We start from the raw sequence: 21,326 nt of genomic DNA, 5'->3' as shown, positions 1-21,326 counted from the left end.
CCCTACGTGGGTTGAAGTCACCATCAACGTGAATGTATGATAGCATCACCTATTAAAATCATGCCAAAAATCTTCATGTCCCCGTTGCCTTTGCCTTCTCCAAATTCTTTCTTTTACATTCATATGCAATGTTTTACTTTCGCTATTATACTCTCAGAATTGCATGTGTAAGTTGATTGCTTGACTTGTCATAATTGCTAAAATTTGCCCACAACTAAAATTGAAAAAAAAAGAAGAAAATATTTTATCAAGTAGTCTAATTACCCCATCTAAACATACTTTCGATCCTACAATGACAGATTTGGTCGTCGTCAAAAAACTGTTTAACATTTCCGTTACTGTCCTTCCGGACCCTTATGTGTTCATTAAAAAAATGCTCAAGTCAGTGTAAAGTATAAAATGCACACCCTAGCTGCTAAGAAGTCAACCACAACAGAAGATGTCGCCTGCACGTTTGCATGAACGTCATCAAAAGCTTACTTAGCAACAACATCCTCCAGACAGCAACCAGAGGGAAAACATTAGGGCTAACATAGCACATGCATCAATGGCGACCAAATCACCACTAACCGGAAGATCAGTACCAGCATGTATCACCACGCTAATGGGAAGATCAGAACGCTTCAGTTGCAGTAACACAGAGAAAAACATCCATTTCTAGGACCTCAAACACTAGTGACAAGCAAAGCTCAAGCTTGCTTCATCTGATTTGTGTTAAAATCCGGAAGCCAATGCAGAAATCCTACAAAAGATAAGCTTAACTGACGACCTCTTTATATTTTTGGTGGTAACTGGACTGACTACTTTTTCTTCCTACTAAAGGATTAAACCCTCGAATCTATATGGTTGGTCAGGTTAGTGATTCGTTAACCACATCTGAGGATTACTGCTGCGACTCATCTCAGTGGGATCAGAGCAGGTTGCTTTTACAGGCCATAGCCACCTCTTGGGGGCACAGGAGCAGGACTGCCGTTTAAGCTCAGCTTTGACATGTCAACTGTCTGCCAATTGATTGCTGATGGGTCTGCTCCAATTGAGCCCGGCTCAAAGCAAGAAGTGACACTCCTGCTCCTGCGGTGACGCGCAGAGATCTGCTTCAACCTCTCGGTTTCCTTCTTCAAGAAATGTGTTTGACCTGCAAAATTGCATCATAAGCTTCCAAAGTGAGATTGCATATGAATCATCACAAAATAAAATCCCTAGCACTTACTTTCAAAGATGTTAACTGAGGTGTATACAGTTGACTATGTACCGTGCACTCCCGCACCCAGAGATTCCAGTGGATAATAATAAACTAATATGGAAATCGAAGATGACACCAAAAGTTAAGATTTTCATGTGGTATCTTCGAAGAGGAGTTGTGCTAACTAAAGACAATCTTGCTCGATGCAACTGGCAAGGAAGCAAGAAGTGTAGCTTTTGTACTCATGATGAGACAATCAAACACCTCTTCTTTCAATGCAAGTTTGCACGTTCAACATGGTCTGACATCCAAATAGCATCCAATTTGTATCCGCCGACAAGTGTTGCCAATATCTATTGTCATTGGCTTGATGGAATACCAAATACGTTTAGTACGCTAGTTCGGGTGAGAGCGTTAGCCTTACTATGGCCGCTTTGGCTATGTAGAAATGATTGTGTCTTTAATGGCAAAATCTCTTCTCCTATGCAGGTTATTTACCGTTGTATGCACTGGCTTTGTATGTGGTCTACGCTGCACCGAACGGAGTACCAATCGCTATTCAAGGCGGTGTGTATGCGGTTGGAGCGGGTGGCCAGGGAGATTTTTCACCCAACATGGGTGGCAGCATAATCTCCGGATCGGTCCACCTTCTCCATCAACATAGGCATAGTTTTGGTCTCATATGACTTTACTGTTGCCAACTTGTCATCTTTATTTATTTTGCCAGACTTTTGTGTTGTGGCTGTGTGCATCTTAGCTATGCACAGGCCGGGTGTAGCTCATTATGATTTGTACCCACTTGATAATAAAAACGCCCTTTGTCAAAAAAAGTACTTCAACCGACAAGATCACAATTTTCATCTTCGTTGCAAAACGTTAGGATAAGCCACCAATATCAAAATCAGAAACCATATCAAGTACAAACTGATCGACGATGCAAATTTGCTTTGGCTACAGGATAAATTTAATATTAAAAGAATAGCCCTGGCACTGAATGTGATTCCCAATTTAGTTTAATTTGGTTCATCATTTCAAAGCTTACAATCGATCCATGTTAGGAGAAAATTAGAAAAAGAAAATGAGAGCAAATATAGAAACAGATTAAAAGTTACTGTTTGCAGGCTGCAGGAAAATTTTAGCTCGCTTTGTCCCCATAAACAGAAGATTTCAAAGGGCGGCACAATCCCTCTATGCTACTTGCACAATGTTCTCTTTGTTTCTTATTCTTTTTCACATCAACATCGGGCCCAAATAGAAATTTGATTGTTACACTTGGTTAACGATTTGTTCTTGTCAATGGGTACAGATCTCAACATGAGCACTGCAAATCAACCGCAAACAGACGGTCAGACCGAGCGGGTGAACCAGTGTCTGGAATCTGCGATGTTTTGTGCACTCATGTCCGAAGTGGTCTAAATGGCTTTCTTCAGCTGAATACTGGTATAACACATCGGATCATGCATATATGGCAGTCAGTCCATTCAAGGCTTTGTATGGTTATACACCACGGGAGTGGGGAGTGATGCCATGGACAACAGTGGTGTCATGTCATTGTCTGCGGTAGGCATGACAGCGTCTTGAGTTGGATAACATAATATGTGTAGGCATCTTCGTGTGAGTGTGAGCTGTGTAAGCTGCGTGTGGCGATCTCAAATCCCAGGTCATAACATCTCCTCTCCTCTCCGCTCCACTCTCTCTCCGATCTCAAATCCCAGGTCATCTCATCTCATCTCCGCTCCCTCCCTCCTCTCTCCCTCCCTCCCTCCCTCCCTCGGCACTGGATCAAGTTCAGGAACAGATCATGGTGATGAATCAACGGTTGGAGGAGCATGCGCTGTCATCCAAAGCCCAGCAGGAGCAGGTGCAGCAGATCCAAGCGAAGTTGGATCTCTCGTTGCTCTCGCTTGGCCAGGTGCAGCAAGATCACGGCCAAGTGATGAGTCAATTGTAATCGTCGTGGTCACAGCTGATCAAGGTCCCAGATCAGAGTGCGTCGAGCATTGGGGTCGCCAACTCCTACCCAGCGAGCGCCTGCTTTTCCATCGGGGCCATCAGTGGCTCCGCCGCCACCAACAGTACCACCACCGGATAAGGTCCTTCACATGCCCCCAACACCCATAACTGTGGATCTAGCAGAGGGGTGAGAGGGAGCGGGGCGGCGTTCCTGGTTACCCAAAATGGAGTTTCACCGTTTTGATGGTGCTAATGCAAGGGTCTGGCTTGATACTTGCAACACTTCATGATGTATCAAATTCCAGCTGGGTTTTGAGTGGCGGCGGCAACCCTGTACATGACTGACAATGCTTTCCACTGGTATCAGTCGCACAAGCAATCCACTGGGTGGCATGATTGGGATAAATTTGTCCAGGATGTATTGCAAGAGTTCAATATGAATGTACACAGGGACAAACCCCGTGAATTGCATCAGTTAAAGCAGACGTCATCAGTGGCGGAGTATAAACACTTGTTTGATCAGTTGGTGTATCATATCGAGCTATATGACCCTGCTGTAGGAGGCCTGATGTTGGCTAACCAATTTACCATGGGGCTCAAGAGGAGCTCATCGGCCATGTGGAAACACAGCAACCATTGACAGTTGCTCAAGCAGCCACTTATGCTATGATTCAGGAGGGGTGCGGGAACAAGCTAAGTTTCAGAGTAAACAGAGTTCTCGGAAACATACAGCAAGTGGTTTCTGTAGAAGACTATAGGATGCAACTCAATTGTATTCCATCGGAGTCGGTTACATTATATACAAGAGGTGTCTTGCGTGACAAGCCAACTAACTCTACAATATCTCTAGAGATCAATCTATACAAGGCTAGAGATAAGAGGAGAATCAGTCGGAAATAAATACAAGGATATCACGTTTCAACACCCCCCCGCAGTCGAAGCATCGGCGTCGGCGTCGGCGTCGGCGATGCAAAGACTGGAACGGAACTCCTGGAATGCAGCGGTAGGCAATCCCTTGGTCATGATATCGGCAAACTGTTGGGTGGTCGGTACATGAAGTACACGGAGCTGACCCAACTGAACCTTCTCGCGGACAAAGTGAACATCGAGCTCGATGTGTTTAGTGCGCTTGTGCTGCACCGGATTAGCCGCGAGATAGGTGGCCGATACGTTATCACAGAAGACCACAGTAGCCTTCGGAAGAGAAATCCGAAGCTCACCAAGAAGATGACGAAGCCAACAAGTCTCCGCAACAACATTGGCGACAGCACGGTACTCAGCCTCAGCACTCGAACGGGAAACAGTGGGCTGCCGTTTAGAGGACCAAGAGACCAAGGAGTCACCGAAGAAGACACAATATCCAGACGTGGAGCGACGAGTGTCTGGACAGCCAGCCCAATCCGCGTCAGTATAAGCGAGGAGCTCAGTCGAGGCGGATGCACGGAGACGAAGACCGTAGGTCGGAGTGCCACGAATATACCAAAGAATGCGCTTGACCAAAGACCAGTGGACATCACAAGGCGAGTGCATATGCAAGCAAACTTGCTGGACTGCGAACTGAATGTCTGGTCTGGTGAGCGTGAGGTACTGAAGGGCGCCCACAATACTGCGATAAAGAGCAGCGTCGGTGGCAGGCTGGCCGGCGGAGGCTGAGAGCTTCGGCTTGGCCTCAGCAGGTGTGGCGGCTGGTTTGCAGTCAGTCATGCCGGCACGGTCCAGAAGATCAAGAGCATACTGTCCCTGATGCAGAAAGAACCCAGTGTCATCACGTCGCACATTAATGCCGAGGAAGAAGTGCAATGCGCCGAGATCCTTCAGTCGAAACTCAGAACCGAGGCGACCAATGATGTCGCGAAGAAGATCCGTGCGGGAGGCAGTGATGACAATATCATCAACATAGAGTAGAAGCATAGCCACATGATCAGCCCGATGCAGCACGAACAGGGACGTGTCAGATGTAGTGCTGCGAAACCCAAGAAGACCAAGGAATCCGGCGATGCGCTGGTACCAAGCGCGCGGAGCCTGTTTGAGGCCATATAAGGACCGGGACAACAGACAAACATCATCCGGCCGCTGAGGGTCAACGAACCCAGTCGGCTGCTGACAGAGGACTCGCTCCTGAAGATGGCCATACAGAAAAGCATTGTTGATGTCGAGCTGATGGACGGGCCAGTGACGAGAAGCAGCCAGTTGAAGCACCACACGAATCGTGGCGGGTTTGACGACCGGAGAAAAAGTCTCAGAGAAGTCAACGCCAGCACGTTGTGCAAATCCTCGGACAACCCAGCGAGCCTTGTACCGATCCAGTGAGCCATCCGGATGGAGTTTGTGACGAAAAACCCACTTGCCCGAGATGATGTTGGCTCCAGGAGGACGAGGAACAAGGGTCCAGGTCCGGTTGGCGACGAGAGCATCGTACTCAGCTCGCATAGCGGCGGTCCAATGCGAATCACTCAACGCAGAACGCACCGATCGCGGAACCGGAGAGAGGGTCGTGACGCTGAGGTTGTGGTAGCGCGGGTTCGGCTGGTGCACACCGGCCTTGGCACGCGTCACCATATGATGGTGAGGTGGCGGAGGAGGCGGGCGTGGACCGCAACGCCGAGGCACCACAGCGACCGGCTCAGATGACGAAGAAGAAGCTGGCGCTGTGACGGGTGTCAAGGGCCCGGCCGACGGGGCCGAGAGGGTCGGCTCCTCCAGAGCCGACAGGGAGCCGGAGTGCGCACGCTCGGTCGGCGATGTGGGCGTAGAGGAGCCCGAAGAGCCCGGCTCCGCCTGAGCCGACGAGGCCCCTGATGGTCCGGCTGGGGTGGCGCCCGACTCCACCAGAGTCGGGGGGCGACGACCCAACGAGGCCGGGGGGACGAGCTCCTCCAGAGCCAAGAGGCGGGGGCCCGGCGTGGCCGGGGAGGCCGACTCCTCCCGAGTCGGCAGAGGGAACGCCGAGGGCGGCGAGGCAGCACGCGACGAAGGCGCAGCCGCGCCCGAACGGCGAGGAGGTGGGAGCGCAAGGGCTCCACGAGGCCTGCGAGGGGAGGCGTCCAGAGGTGGCGAGGGACGCGATGCAGCCTGCTGAAACGGAAAAACAACCTCATCAAAATACACGTGCCGAGACACGATCACACGATGGGACTCCGGGTCGTAGCAACGAAAACCTTTGGTGTTTGGTTGGTAGCCAAGAAAAACACAAGCGATAGAGCGAGGCACAAGCTTGTGCGGTGTCGTGGCGGTGATATTGGGATAACAAAGGCAACCGAAAACATGAAGATCATCGTATGACGGAGGTGACCCAAATAAGAGGTGATGAGGGGTGTAGTTCCACCGAGGTTTGCAAGGCCGGATGTTAAGGAGAAGGGTAGCTGTGGCGAGGGCATCGGGCCAAAACCTCGCCGGCATGTGTGCGTGGAAGAGCAAGGCGCGAACACTCTCGTTAAGAGTGCGGAGAACACGTTCGGCACGACCATTTTGCTGAGATGTGTATGGACATGTGAGACGAAAAATTGTGCCATGAGAGGATAAAAGAGTGCGAATGGCGAGGTTATCAAATTCCTTTCCGTTGTCGGTTTGGAGGTGAGCAATGGTGCGGTGAAAGTGGGTGGCAACATAGGCGTAAAAGGCATGAAGAGAGGAAGCGACGTCGGATTTGCGGCGCAACGGAAAGGTCCAAGTAAAGTGAGAAAAATCATCCAAAATGACAAGGTAATATGATAAACCCGAATTGCTAGGCACGGGAGATGTCCACACATCACAATGAATATCAAAAGGGAAAGTGGCAATGGATGATGAAGTTGAAAACGGCAAACGAACGTGTTTTCCTACGCGACAGGCATGACAAGTGTGTGCTGCCGATTTATTACATGAAAAGGGAAAAGTCTGCAAAATTTTATGAAGAGCGTCGGCGCCGGGATGGCCAAGGCGAGCATGCCAGAGAGACACATCGGCGTGGAGGGCGACGGGACCACTGCTTGTCGTTTGGCCACACGGGTAAAGATCGCCGGGGGAGTCACATCGGTGCAGAACCTTCCGGGAGTGGGCATCCTTGACAGAAAAACCATGTTTGTCAAACTCAACAGTAACAGGATGTTCACGAGTAAGAGTGCGGACAGAACATAAATTTTTGATTAAGGATGGAGACACAGGTACGTTATGGAGAGGGAGGGAAGATGATGAGAGAGGGAGGGATGATGCACCGTGGTGGGTGATGGGAAGAGTGGATCCATCACCGACGACGATGCGAGAAGACAGAGGGTACGGGGAGACACGAGAGAGGATACCGGGGTTGGACGCCATATGAGCAGCGGCGCCTGTGTCCATGTACCAGTCCCCGCCGCCAGAGTAGTTGCATGGGGAAGGGGCGGCGTGGAGGGCGGCTAGGAGCGTCGGGTCGTAGGTGTAGCCGGTCGGTGCAGCGCCATAGGAGGATGACGAAGCAGCACCGGGAGCCATGGCCCCGGTGTACGCCGAAGAACCGCCGAGTCCGGGACCTCCGGGCGCGGCCAGGAGAGCCTGATGAAGACCCGGGCGAGGGCCAAGTATGCCCGGAGCGGGTGCCCGCGGAAGGGGCATCGAGTAGGCGTGCACCACCCCCGTCCAGGGGTTGTATCCCGTGAGCCAGGGCGGGGGCGCCGCGGCCTGAGCAGGAGCGGGCGGGGCCGCCTGGCGGGGCTGGGTGCCGCCGTTGCGGCCGCGGCCGTCGCGACCTCCCCGCCTCTTCTGGCGGCCCTGGTCAGGGGCGGCGGGCGGTGGTGGAGCCGCGGCGCGAGGAGGCTGCGGGAGGGCGGGGATGCCCTTGGTGGTGCCGGCGTGGAGGGCGGCGAGAGGAGCTTGTCGCGCCGCGTGACGAAGGCGCTTTTCCTCCATGCGAAGTACGTGACCGCCTTGGCGTACGTCGGCGTGAGGAGGGAGAGGTTGGCGGCGGACTGGCCGAGGTCGGGGTGGAGGCCGCGAAGGAGGTTGGTGAGGAGGACGGAGTCGTCGATGTTCATGCCGACATCGCGGAGTTCGTCTGCAAAAACCTTCATCCGCGTGCAGTACTCGTCGATCGAAAGATCGTTTTGCTGCATGGTGAAAAAATCACCTTGGAGGAAGACACGGCGTTGGAGTTGATTGTCGAGGAAGAGATCGCACAGCCGTGTCCACATGGTGTACGCCGACGGATCGCGGGAGTTCACCATGTTGAAGAGGCCGGGAGAGATGGTGAGGAAGAGCCACTTGACGATGCAGGCGTCCACAGCGAGCCACTCGTCGTCGTTCTTCATGTCGGTGTAGTCGACGCTCCCGTCGACGTGCTCGATGAGACGGTAGGAGCGGAACAATAGCGCAAAGTACATGCGCCATGCGTTGTAGGACGGCGAGTCGAGGTCGAGGATGACCGGAACATGGTCCTTGATGTGGATCTCGTTGAGGCGATCGGAGGCGAACGTGATGCCGAAGAAGGAGCCGGCGTCGGAGGCAGAGGGTTTAGCCATGGAGATGGTTGGGGTTTTTGGGTGAGAGGGGTAGAGCGGCGGCGGTTACAGGAGGTACAGAGGAGCGGTGGCGGCGATTAAGATTTTGGGAGGAAGAGGTGGCGGCAGGAGGAGAGGGTGCGGCGGGAGTAGAGGCTGCGGCGGCGGCGAGTGCTAGGCGCGGCGGCGGCGGCAAGAGGAGTGGGCGCGGCGACGGCTAGGGCTAGGCGCGGCGGCGGCGGCAGGAGGAGTGGGCGCGGCGACGGCTAAGGCTAGGCGCGGCGGCGGCGGCAGGAGGAGTTGGCGCGGCGGCGGCTAGGGCTAGGCGCGGCGGCGACGGGTTACGGAAGCGATAGGATCACGGTAAAACTGATACCATGTAGAAGACTATAGGATGCAACTCAATTGTATTTCATCGGAGTCGGTTACATTATATACAAGAGGTGTCTTGCGTGACAAGCCAACTAACTCTACAATATCTCTAGAGATCAATCTATACAAGGCTAGAGATAAGAAGAGAATCAGTCGGAAATAAATACAAGGATATCACGTTTCAACAGTTTCAACCAGGATTACAAAGCTAAATATGGGCCAGGAGATTTATGGAAGACCCAACCGTTGAAGGAGTATTGTAGAGATAAAGGATTGTGTTTAAATGTGGAGAAAAATATTCTCCAACGCATCAGTGTGCTGTTCAAGCTCAGTTGAAAGCACTGGAAGTCACTACAGCTGATACCCTTTTGTCGGATGACCTATTGTCAGCAGTGGCAGCCATGGAAGGCCAAACACCCAGAGGCCAAGGGGCAGTTTGGTTCATGCCCTGAGCTGCATGCCTGGCAAAAAAGGGTGCCTGGTAGTAGCCTGGAGAGAAGAGGATTTCTGCCTGGCCAGGCGTGCCTGTGCATCTCTTGTTTGGTTGGACTCCTAGCCTGGGTGTGAGTACGTATACAATAAAAAAATCAGGGTGGCATGCGATGTTGACAGAAAGTGTGCATGGGAACAATAATAATCAATGCATGTGTACTAATCAGCTTGGAATGGCATTTGCCTGGCACCCAGGCGTCCCATTTCACCCGCCTGAGCCAGGCTAATGAAGTTGCCTGCCAGGCCGTCAGCTCCAGGCCAGGGAGGCATCCAAAATTTGTGGCCTTCAACCAAACAATATCCAGGCACATCCCAGGGAGTTTCCAGGCCAGGCAATTCTTCTCCAGGGCATGAACCAAACTGCCCCCAATTTTGTTTCTCTTCATGCTCTGTCTGGCTCTGAAGACTCCAAATGTAGTATAAAGTTAAGAGCCTTGGTAGGTAATCAAGTGTTTCTTCTATTGGTGGATTTAGGTAGTTCGCAGTGTCCTGAATAATGCCATGGTGGACAAGTCTCCCCACTTAATGCTAAAGTAGCAAATGGAGAAATCCTGACATGTTCCTCAGTAGTCAAAGAATTCTCCTGGTGGATGCAGGGTCATAATTACACACACCCTATGAAAGTATTGGACCTGGGAGGCTATGATGATGTTTTAGGCATGGACTGGTTGTCTTTTTTCAGTACTATGCAATGTGATTGGAAACAAAAATGGATAGAAATTGTTCATGAGGGAGAGACAGTTAAGCTACAAGGAGTGTTACCAGCCAACACTGATAACATTAAGGAAGTCTCCATTGAGCAAGTGTACAAGTGGCACAAAGGCAAATGAGTTGTGGGCAACAGTTCTGTTGGACTCCTCTGACAAACTCCATCAGAAAGATGAAATAGAAAAACAAGTTGCTGATACTCTGGAACGTTCCATAATGTAGTGCGCCCGCGCTTCCCGAGATCCAACTTTGACCGTAAGTTTAACCAACGAGACCGACTGCGGCGGGGACAAAAATTTGACTGTGATATATTTTTTGTCCCCGCCGCAGTCGGTCTTGTTGGTTAAATTTACAGTCGAAGTTGGATCTCGGGAAGCGCGGGCGCACTACATTGTGGAATGGAGGGAGTATGATACAGGATGCTACAGTGATTCCCAGTGAGTCCTTTTGCTTCTCGAGTTCTATTAGTGAAGAAAAATTCTGGAGATTGTGTGTGGACTATAGGAAACTTAATATGGTCACAATCAAAATATAAGTTTCCTCTACCTGTGGTTGATGAATTACTGGATGAACTAGCTGGTGCTAAGCTTTTCCAAGCTAGATTTGTGCAGTGGTTATGATCAGATCACATGCTTCCTGAAGATGAGATGAAAACTGCTTTTAAGACTCATCATGGCCATCTCCAGTTTAGGGTTATGCCATTTGGGCTCACTAATTCCGCTGCCACTTTCCAGTGTTTGATGAACTTCATATTTGCTAATTACATGATAAAAGTTTGTGCTTGTTTTTATGGATGACATCCTGGTATACAGTCCAACCTTGGAAACTCATTTCCAGCATCTGGAAGTAGTGTCTGAAACCTTGCAGCACAGTCGGTTGTTTGCCAAGCTGTCCAAGTGCATCTTTGCAACCAACCAGTTGGAATACTTGGGGCATATTATTCCTGACAGAGGTGTTCTACTGATCCTGATAAAACTGAAGCTATGAAAATGTGGCCAGTCATAACTTCAGCCACTGAATTAAGGGGTTTTCTGGGCTTAACAGGCTATTACAGGAAGTTTCTTAAGAACTATGGGGTGTTAGCCAAGCCCCTTACTCAGCTACTGCAGAAAGATAAACAATTTGTTTGGACTTCTATGACTCAAGAGGCTTTTGAGACATTAAAACAAGCCATGTGCACTACACCAGTGTTAGCACTGCCTGACTTTTCTAAGCAATTCACTATTGAAACTGATGCTTGCCAGTCTGGAGTGGGGGCAGTGCTTTCTCAAGGACACCCTATTGCACTTTATAGCAAAGCTTTGGGAGTCATTAATCAGAAGTTACCTATATATGAAAAGGAGTTCTTGGCCATCATTGTGGCTATTGACAAATGGAGATCCTATTTACTGAGAGGTCCTTTTGTTATTAAAACAGATCACAGAAGTTTGTGTCATTTGGCTGATAAATCCTTGGTGTCTGAACTTCAAAAGAAAGCAATGACAAAGGATTGGGCTTCAATACCAATTCCAGTACAACGAGGAATGTATGAGAAACTGAGTGCACAATAATGGGCGACTGAATAGGATATCCTAAATTTTGTAAAGTGCAGCTGCGCTTTTTTAGACTTCACGGGTGCACACCCATACGCACCATCCGATGAAATCAACTATGCACTTTAGATAATGTAAGGCTACTCACAAGTCGTGGTAGAAAATTTGAGGGTAACATTAGGCTGCTTGGCAGTCATGGTAGCGAACTTACAAGAGCACTAGGCCAACTGACATCATAAAAATGAACTGAATTGGTCCCTATAGCACTGAAGTTGCTCGGAGAAAAAATTCGTCGAAACATACCCACACAAGATCTAGTTTCGAAGAGATCGCTGCGAGGACTCCGGTGGTGAAAACAGATATCAATTCCAATGCTCAGACTCCAGTAAGCAAAAAAGGGAATATAATTAAATGTGCCGACCAGTTTGGCTGATGTATGCATGCGGTGGTGGAGATGAGAACGTGGCTTGGGAAGAAGAGGGAAAACCTTTGACAACGGGACCACGTGAGGCACACGGGAACATAGTCTCCTTTTCCAGATGCAGGAGCGGGCATAGGTATAAAAACACATTCATTTTCCGCTGTGTTCGGATATCTAGCCAGAAATGTTTGCTGGCTAGACGTGTCAATAGGATATACAGCCTATATCGAATCATCATCTATTAGCTCCATTAAATAGCTGGCCAGTCTTATGATCACAAGTTCATGTTGGATTAACTATAAATGTAAACGACATGCATAACCTAAATCAAGGTAATCTTTCTCATAAACAATGCCAGCGATAACTTGCTAAAGAGCAAACAGACCCAGACATACCATCCTTCATTAGTTTTGCCTGCTGAAGACTAGCAATCTGTCTCCTCAGTTGCTTGTTTTCCATTGATAGAGCATTGCGAAGCTGGAAATGAGATGCTACTCTTACATCCAAATCAGCTCCCATGTTCTAAAAAAGCAAAAGCCAAATTATTGTCAAGGAAAGAACTATTATTAACATTCTCCGTAAATATATAACATGCAGTGTCACAAACTTACCTGAAGAGAGTCAACAGTTCTTTCAAGATCAGCAATGTATTGAAGTTTCCGGACCCTAGATCTTTGGCCTGATCGCCTGCAGAAATGTGTGTTACGGTATGGTGTTTTTGTTTTCTTCTCAATGTAAAGAAAATAATATACCAATACAAACTAAAGAATGAACCCCTATCTCATCTTGCATTGATAGCTTAGTAGTTTCCTGTGGCCATTGGCCATGTAAATCCCTTGATGTACATATTCACCCCTTATTTTCAAATAGTGTGACTGTCTGAGTGTTCCCTACTGTCTTCAGGTAAAAGAAAACACTTCCATGTATGGAATATAAAACAGACGCATATGAGTAGATATTATAAATTCCAAATGGGCAATTTCACCATGTGAAGACATCAAACTCCTTGTAGCATTATTTTAAGCCGAAACTGTGGGGACGCCCCAATATTAAAATTATATTAAAAAGGAGAGAGAGTACAAGGGTACAAGGAAGGGGGAGTGGTGAATATAAAGAAAGAGTGGTACAAAGACTTAGCCGAGGCTGTCTACAACAACAACAACAAAGCGTTTAGTCCCAAACAAGTTGGGGTAGGCTAGAGGTGAAACCCATAAAGATCTCGCGGCCAACTCATGGCTCTGGCACATGGATAGCAAGCTTCCACGCACCCCTGTCCATAGCTAGTTCTTTGGTGATACTCCAATCCTTCAGGTCTCTCTTAACGGACTCCTCCCATGTCAAATTCGGTCTACCCCGGACTCTCTTGACATTCTCCGCACGCTTTAGCCATCCGCTATGCAGTGGAGCTTCTGGAGGCCTGAGCTGAATATGCCCAAACATCTCAGACGATGTTGGACAAGCTTCTCTTCAATTGGCGCTACCCCAACTCTATCTCGTATATCATCATTCCAGACTCATCCTTCCTTGTGTGGCCTCACATCCATCTCAACATACGCATCTCCGCACGCCTAACTGTTGAACATGTCGCCTTTTAGTCGGCCAACACTCAGCGCCATACAACATTGCGGGTCGAACCACTGTCTTGTAGAACTTGCCTTTTAGCTTTTGTTGCACTCTCTTATCACAAAGAATGCCAGAAGCTTGGCGCCACTTCATCCATCCGGCTTTGATTCGATGGTTCACATCTTCATCAATACCCCCATCCTCCTGCAGCATTGACCCCAAATATCGAAAGGTGTCCTTCTGAGGCACCACCTGCCCATCAAGGCTAACCTCCTCCTCCTCACACCTAGTAGTACTGAAACCGCACATCATGTACTCGATTTTAGTTCTACTAAGCCTAAACCCTTTCGATTCCAAGGTTTGTCTCCATAACTCTAACTTCCTATTTACCCCCGTCCGACTATCGCCAACTCATGAGGAACAAGAAGGAAAAGAAAAGGAAAATTAGAAGTCAAATCCATTTTACTACTTCTAGATACTTCTACTCCTGCCTAGTATTTGCTTGTTTTCCTAGCATTAGCCACTGTTTTCTAGAGACTTCTAGCTATGGCTAGAATGCCAAACCTTAAGTAATGTTTTCTGGAGTGTTCTAGGTATAAGTAGAAGTTGAGGTGTGAAGGCTTTCCAAAGCGGCTTGCCCCCCCCCTCCCCCGCGTCGCCCTCCCCACGGGCGACTCGGGAGGCGACGCAGCCCTCAAGCGCTCCCTCCCCTCCTCCTCCCCCTCCCCCTGCCGCCGTCGGTGCTCCCCGCCGGGCAAAGCCCTGGTGGATCCGGCGGCGGTGGGACTTCGCTCCCAGGCGGCCTCCCCCCTCGAGCGTGGGGCTCGACGAGGCTGACGGAGCTGCGCTTCTCCGAACCTAGGGTTTCGCGACGGCGGCCCCAGATCCAGAGGGTCGGGCCTCTGGACTGGCGTGGCGAGCACGCGGGCGGCGCGGCGCGACCCTTTGGGGGCGCGGCTGCGGCTGCTTGGCTGTGCCCCGGCGGATCCGGGTGGCGGAGGCTGCGGGCCGGCGCGGCAGCGGCCATGGTCGGCGGCGGCAAGGTGCAGGTGGCTGGTCTCCGCGACGGCGCCACTAGCCCTGCTCGACGCGTCCCGTGCGATGGCTGGCCTTGTCTGGCAGCCATCCAGCAGCTGCTGCACTGCGCTGGCCGGTGCTTCCCTACATCGACAGTGACAATACGTGGTTTCCCTCTCGGTGCTGGTGGTCCTCTCTGGCGATCTGCTTCCCCATCTCCTGTTTGCTCTGCTTCGGCGGTTTTGGGGTTCTGGTCTTGGGCCGGGCGAAATCCCTGCGCGGCGATGGCCTGCGCTGACAACGGCGACACCTGAGGGTGCCGTTACCTCCATGGAGGCGCTGTCATGGCCCAGACTGTACCCTCTCCTCGGGCACCGGGGGAAACCCTTGGTCCAGTTCCCTGGACAAGGCAGCGACGTCGTCTCAGCGCCGTTCCTTTCTTGAAAGCGCTGCTTGGGTCGCACTTGGAGTCCCCTATGCGTCAGCTGGAGATGGTGGCCTCCCCGGTCTTTCCGGCGAGGTTTGCTGGTAATGCGATGCTGTGATGAGGGCTGCAGCATGGAGCGTGGGCGTCCGGGGCGCAATGTACGCCGGCGCCGGCACGTCCAAGACGATGGCTTCGCTAGTTTTGGCTGGGTCCTGCCATCCACCTGCCGTCTCCTAGGCACATATGGGTGGAAGGTACGTTGGCCCGGTCAGCCCTGGAGATGCAGTCTTCTTCGGAGGCGCCTGGCAACGGCTGTGACGCGGCCTTGAGGCTCTGTGTCTAGCTACCTTGCCATTCATGGTTGGAGGCTGGACAAGGCTAGACCTTTCGTTGTTGCGGTCTGTAGTTGGTAGCACCTCCTCACCTGCTTGTCTGGTGAGGACGATGGTGTGTGTGCGTGTGTCCCTCCTCCCGGGAGGTTGTACCTGTACTGCTGTTCTCTTCCTGTTCAATGAAATGAAACGCAAACTCTTTTGCGTTTTCTCGAAAAAAAAGGCTTTCCAAAGCCTATAAATAGAGGACCTCGCCTCTAGTTTGTAACCAGAGTATGTACACCAGTACCTATAAATAGAACTTGTTGTTCTTATCTATTATCTAATATCTCAGACTAGATCTTGTGCTCTAGGAGTTTTGGATTAAACTCCTGCTACCATATTGGCCTATAATTGCCTCTAGAGCGATATGTAGGCACAACAGGGTGAAGTAGTTCCTTCAACACTAGTGTTGTACACTTTGTAGCAGCAAGGTGAGTTGTTCCTCCACAACCCTATGCTGCTTCAGAGCCCAAGATAACTGAGAGTGAAAGAGAGCTGCTTATAGTATTAAAAACGCAAAAGGGGAAATATACTAAAATGCACAATGTTTACATGATTGACTTGTCACATTAGAAGCAACACCATGAATGTCAGATGAAGTTACTTACTTTTCAAAAGTTGTATAGCACAAGAAAATAGTGACCAAGTAAAAAAAGTGTGCTCATAAATATATGATATATGTATATACAAATAGAATAGACATGCATCAAAGATTTTCTGTAATAGTGTTTTGAATTGCTTGATCCTGATATTAATAGAGAATGTGACAACATGAACATACTACTATTTTTTATCAACATCTGACACTGACAGTTATCACTCTTGAATTAGCAGAGGTACCTCTAATCACTAAAGGAAGTACTAATCAAATTATCATCCCCTGAAATAAGTCTGCAGTTTATACACATAGAAAAAGAATTCTGCCGCTATTTATTGACGCGAGACTTCAACAACCCAAGGTCAAGTATTAGCAGCACTTACAAGCACAGGAACCTGTTGCTACCACTGTAGTCATGGAATAGGTACAGTAGTGAATTTTAAATACACTGAATAGATCCAAACTTGGAACGACTTGTGCTAACAAGATCAGATAAAACTAAATTATATCTGGGGGCTGGGTACTTACGGAGACAGGGCTCAGAATTTTCAGTGTTGCACAGTAAGATGTACGACATATATTTATTTTCAGTGTTGTACAGTAAGATGTACGACATACATTTTGGATTACCATTTAATTTTGTACTGTAACTTATGTGTTATCAGGCAGGCTATTTTCCATCCTGATTAGTTATATAGCTAAGAGTGCAAAGTCTACCTTTCACTTCCTTGAAATACTTTCCAGCATATTCTCACTGCAAATACAACTAACATTTTTGTAGTTGTACGATCGTATCCTGTAAGAACTTGGACCTTTAAAAACATTAGAAGGTGCTCCAGTAGAGATTTCAGGGACAGGAGTGTACCTTTTTAATGACTTGTCTTGATCTAGATGGTTTACATCATCGCATGCATCTCCTTTTGCATTGGCCACATTGCCATGCAGACTGGTTGACGGGTCAATGGTCAGGTACTGCAAGGGGTTGCTAGGGACATTCTCCAGGACAGCATTTACAATGGAACTCTCTGAACTGGTCAGCCTACACTTCTGTCTTGGCGAATTTGGACCATACACACAGCTAACTTCGACCCCCGAATCACTTTCACCCCTTACAGCAGCATCCAACGAGTCCCCGGTCTCACCTGCTGGTTGCAGATCCCCCTCCTCAATCGGAAAAATTGGGCTCTGAATTGTCCTCAGTGCATCCAAGATAGCATCAGAGTCGCTACAAGCTCTCCTAAGAAGTGGAAGGTTTGGCATTTTCCCAGAATCTGCAAGGAGATCATCTAGCCAACAGGGTGGTTCACCAAAGAAAGGATCCTCTGATGGAAACCTGCAGCTCTGTGTGAACAAGCTGTCATCTCTTCCTATGATTTGAGGACCCAGAGGCGGGCAGCGGGGAGGAAGATGTGGCGACCGAGACATGATGAGAAGTACAAGCTGGTGATACTGTTCTCCTTTTCGTTCTGCTATCTAACTACAGCCCATCCAGCAGACACTTCTCTGTTCTGTGCATTAGCGAAACCAGCAATGGATGAGCACATGAAACATATGACAAGTAACACAGAAAACATGCGCGAAATCAAGGCGCCCTCGTAAGCTAAATTACCACATGCACTTTTCCCCGTTACAGAAAAATTATCGATGCTACATTCAGTTTCTTCATCAAAAAACGACCAAAATGAAATTTAAATCAAAAGCACAGGCCTATGGTGCTCGACTGAAACGAATGCATCCAGAAGGGGGTAAGGAATAATCTAGGAAACAAAAACGGATTCTGCAAGGCGAAGATCAGCGTTCCAAGAGGGGAGCGGGGATTCAGCTCGACACCCGAACCCTACGCGCTGGGGAAACGAGTTACTGCTATAGAACCGGCGCGGTTCTACACGATGCACACCCAAAATTTCTGGAGGTCCGTGGGGTTTAGCTACTGCTCATACCTCGGAAGACAGTGGTTAATCGCGGACGGGCAGCGACGCGCTGAGGTAGAACGGGAACGACTATGGCGGCGACGCGCGCGAGAGGTTGAGGGGTGAGGCGCCGGTACTGACACTAAGCGCACGGCAGAAGCCCTAGGGCTCGGAGATACTCTAGAGCCGCATTGGGTGGGATTTGGGGGCGAAGAGGAAAGGAAGGCGGAGAGAGAGAGAGAGGAGACTGTCTAAAAAAAAACTATTTTTATTTATTCTAATATAAAAAGTCGGATATTCTCCTTGACTCGCGAGCACACCGGCTCTATAATTTATTTATATTTTTGACGGGAAAACATTTGGAGCTTTATTCAACAATAGAAGCCCCTGCAGAATCTGCGAGGAAGCTAGTAACAATGATGCCAGGGGCAGAGTCAAACCAACATTCTGTTACATCCAGTGTGCTTGCATGTCTAGCACATAGGTGAGCAGGGTAGTTGGCTGTCCTTGAAATATATTGAATACAAAAAGACTTAAAACTAGTAGAGAGCTCCACAATTTCGACTAAGATAGGCGCCACGATGGTCCTGTCATCATGACGCGAGTTCCAGAGATTGACGACCTCCAGACAATCGGATTCCATCACGACTTTCTCGTAGCCCCTGAGCTTGGCAAATATGACACCGTCCCGGATTGCTAGGGTTTCAAAGATAAGGGGGTCGGTAATCCTCTGATAAGGTTTACACCATGCAGCTCTAAAAGTGGAGTGGGATCGAGCAACTCCTCCCACCCCTTCTCTTCGAGCTTCCAATGCAACACTGCCGTCAGTGTTAATCTTGATCTCCCCCTCCTCGGGTGGCCGCCATCCATGGCCCGGAAGCAACCGAGCTTGCGTTGTTGGTAGATCAAGCAAAGCAAGAGTATCTCTGGTCATTTTCATGAACTGAACTAGGTCAGTAGCACACCGGCTCTATAAGACCATCCAGATTGACGAAAACAAAAGTATTCCACCTTGCATTCTCTCGTTATAAATCACTAGATGATCGTATTGTGTTTGTTTAAGTATTATATAGTTATACAATATTTATAAAATATACTCTCTTCGTGTACAAAGCTAGTACTAAAGCTAGTATAAAGTTGAGTTACTTGTTTTGAAACGGAGGAAGTAGTAAATAGCGTCTACTACCCCTATGAAAGGAAGAAAGGGCGGAGAACCAAACAATAAAACCCGTCCATCAACAAGATCTGATGGCTCTTAATCCTCCTATGTTTAACACAACAAACCACGCAATTAAGCCACTTACTGTCCATCGATTGCTAAAAAAAATGTTCGCACGACCTCTCGCCACGCCCCCACGCCGTTCCTCTCGCACGACCTCGCGTCTCTGCGCGTTCCTCCCACAGCCGAGCGCAGGCCGTAGGTCGCCGTGCCGCCGCCGGAGCCGCCCTTCGCCGTGCCCTGCAGGTCACTGCGCCGCCGCCGGAGCCGCCCTTCGTCGCGGCCCGCAGGTCGCCGAGCCGCCGCCCCGGAGCCGCCCTTCGCAGCAGGTCACCGCCACCTTCGCTCTTATATCCTCATCAACGTGCAGGGGTTGGTGTCGCACTCACCACGGAGAAGGTCGCCAAGTACTTCGTATACATCCGCTGCAGGTGAGTTGAATTTGGTGGTCCAGTACTCCATAGCCAATGCTCCAATCTTTTTTATATCCAGCAGCAACTGATTCCCGACATTCTAACACATGCAACAGCCATGCCTGACCTTCAGGCTTCAGCTAAGCAACACGACGGAGGGTGGTGACAGGGGAGTAGGGCCAGCACTGGGAGCAAGCATGTAAGGCCTGTGGCAGATACCAACGGCAGGTGAGGACTTGTGCAGTCAGCGCGGGCAATAGGTGGCCGCAGCGTCGGGTTCCCCATCGGGATGCTCTGCATCCGGGGTAGCAAGTGGAGCAGGCATTTCACGCAATTTACAATGGTAACGATCACCATTCGATGCTGAGGAGATATAATTGAATAAAAGATTATTTGATATTTCTTTGTAATACAAGTTGTATATTATTCCAATGCTCGGGTGGCATCCTCTGTCACCAGGATATCTGATATATGCATGCTATTACTTGTTTTGGACAAATATCATCGTATTCCATTGGTTCTCACATGGGGGAAACCCTTAAAGTTTCTTCTTTTCACAACTTTTTTCTTTTTTTATTATGGTGTTAAAGTTGATGACGATTTTCTGGAGTATAGAATTGATCTTTTTATTTCCTTTGACTGTACACGAAATCTACATAGTATTTTTCACTGTGTTCTAAGATATGTTCAGGATGCCGTTTTTGCATCTGAAATTTCTAAAATGTCAATATTTTGTAGCTCCCTATTAGCGACTGAACTGCAGTGAAAAGGTGGATAAACTTAACACTGCGACAGTGAGGTGAGTTGTCATGTCCCTTCGATGTTCATCATAATGTTTGTTCCTTAGATCTATTTTCTACCTTTTCGATGTTCATTTCCCATCAGACTGAGAATATTGATCATACAAGTAGGTGTTGTCGCTTTGATTAAGAATGACAAACATTATTTTTTATGAATTGTTCGTGGAAATAATTTGTATCAAACCATTCAAAGGTTATGTGACTTATGATTGGTCGCGGCGAGGTATTGTAGATAAAATCGTTGAATATTCTCAGTGAATGTCATAGAACAGCAGACGATGATAACCTATTGACCATTCAGTGCCATCCAACATGTTGACGACGAAGATGGTTGTCAGGTTGTTGTTTCCATAGAGAACGAGCAGAGGAACAAAGTGATGCGGAGCATCCTTCGACCATCAACATGGATGTCACACCGCCACCGCAAGCACGGAGAGGACCTACAACGAGAGCTCGCGCACGCGCCATCGGAACCGAGGTGAACTCTTTCCTCTTCGAGTTTCTTTGGGATTCACAGGAGAGTCGGACTCTACCTCACATGGAAACGTTGTGCATGCTTAGGTACTTCGGAGATCGTCACGAGAAAGCACGGAGGGATCACCAAGTTCACCGGAGACCTACGCAGGAGGCGGAGAAAAATGAGAAGAATGAGGAAAGGAGCAAGGGGGCGAAACCCTCTGGACACCCCGGGTGCCCGGCAACCCCAACACCGGGTGCCCGGCCCCCCTCCCCTGGGCGCTGCTACGCCAGCCCCGGGTGCCCGGGCCCCTAGCCCAGCCGCCTGCCACCCGCCCGGGTGCCTGGGACTTGGGCCCCCGGGTGCCCGGCCCTCGCCCGCCTGCCGCTGGGTGCCACCCCGGGTGCCCGGGCTTGAGGCCCCGGGTGCCCGGGCTT

The 21,326-nt window shown here is 49.4% G+C and overlaps 1 protein-coding gene across 1 annotated transcript; it reads right to left on the bottom strand.

Moving 5' to 3' along the window:
* Positions 1-461: 461 nt before the first annotated feature.
* Positions 462-18,166, bottom strand: LOC119322660 (basic leucine zipper 2-like). Its single transcript, XM_037596149.1, has 5 exons — positions 18,031-18,166; positions 16,956-17,598; positions 12,723-12,798; positions 12,507-12,633; positions 462-1,135 (listed from the first exon to the last, which is right to left on the bottom strand). The coding sequence occupies exons 2-5, from the start codon at positions 17,513-17,515 to the stop codon at positions 927-929; spliced, it is 972 nt and encodes a 323-aa protein (XP_037452046.1). The 5' UTR covers positions 17,516-17,598; positions 18,031-18,166; the 3' UTR covers positions 462-926.
* Positions 18,167-21,326: the final 3,160 nt, after the last annotated feature.

This window comes from Triticum dicoccoides, chromosome 6B, assembly GCF_002162155.2.
Source record: "Triticum dicoccoides isolate Atlit2015 ecotype Zavitan chromosome 6B, WEW_v2.0, whole genome shotgun sequence".
Lineage (NCBI taxonomy): Eukaryota > Viridiplantae > Streptophyta > Magnoliopsida > Poales > Poaceae > Triticum > Triticum dicoccoides.
The sequence above is the reverse complement of the archived record's forward strand: the minus strand, read 5'-3'. Positions and strand labels throughout refer to the sequence as shown.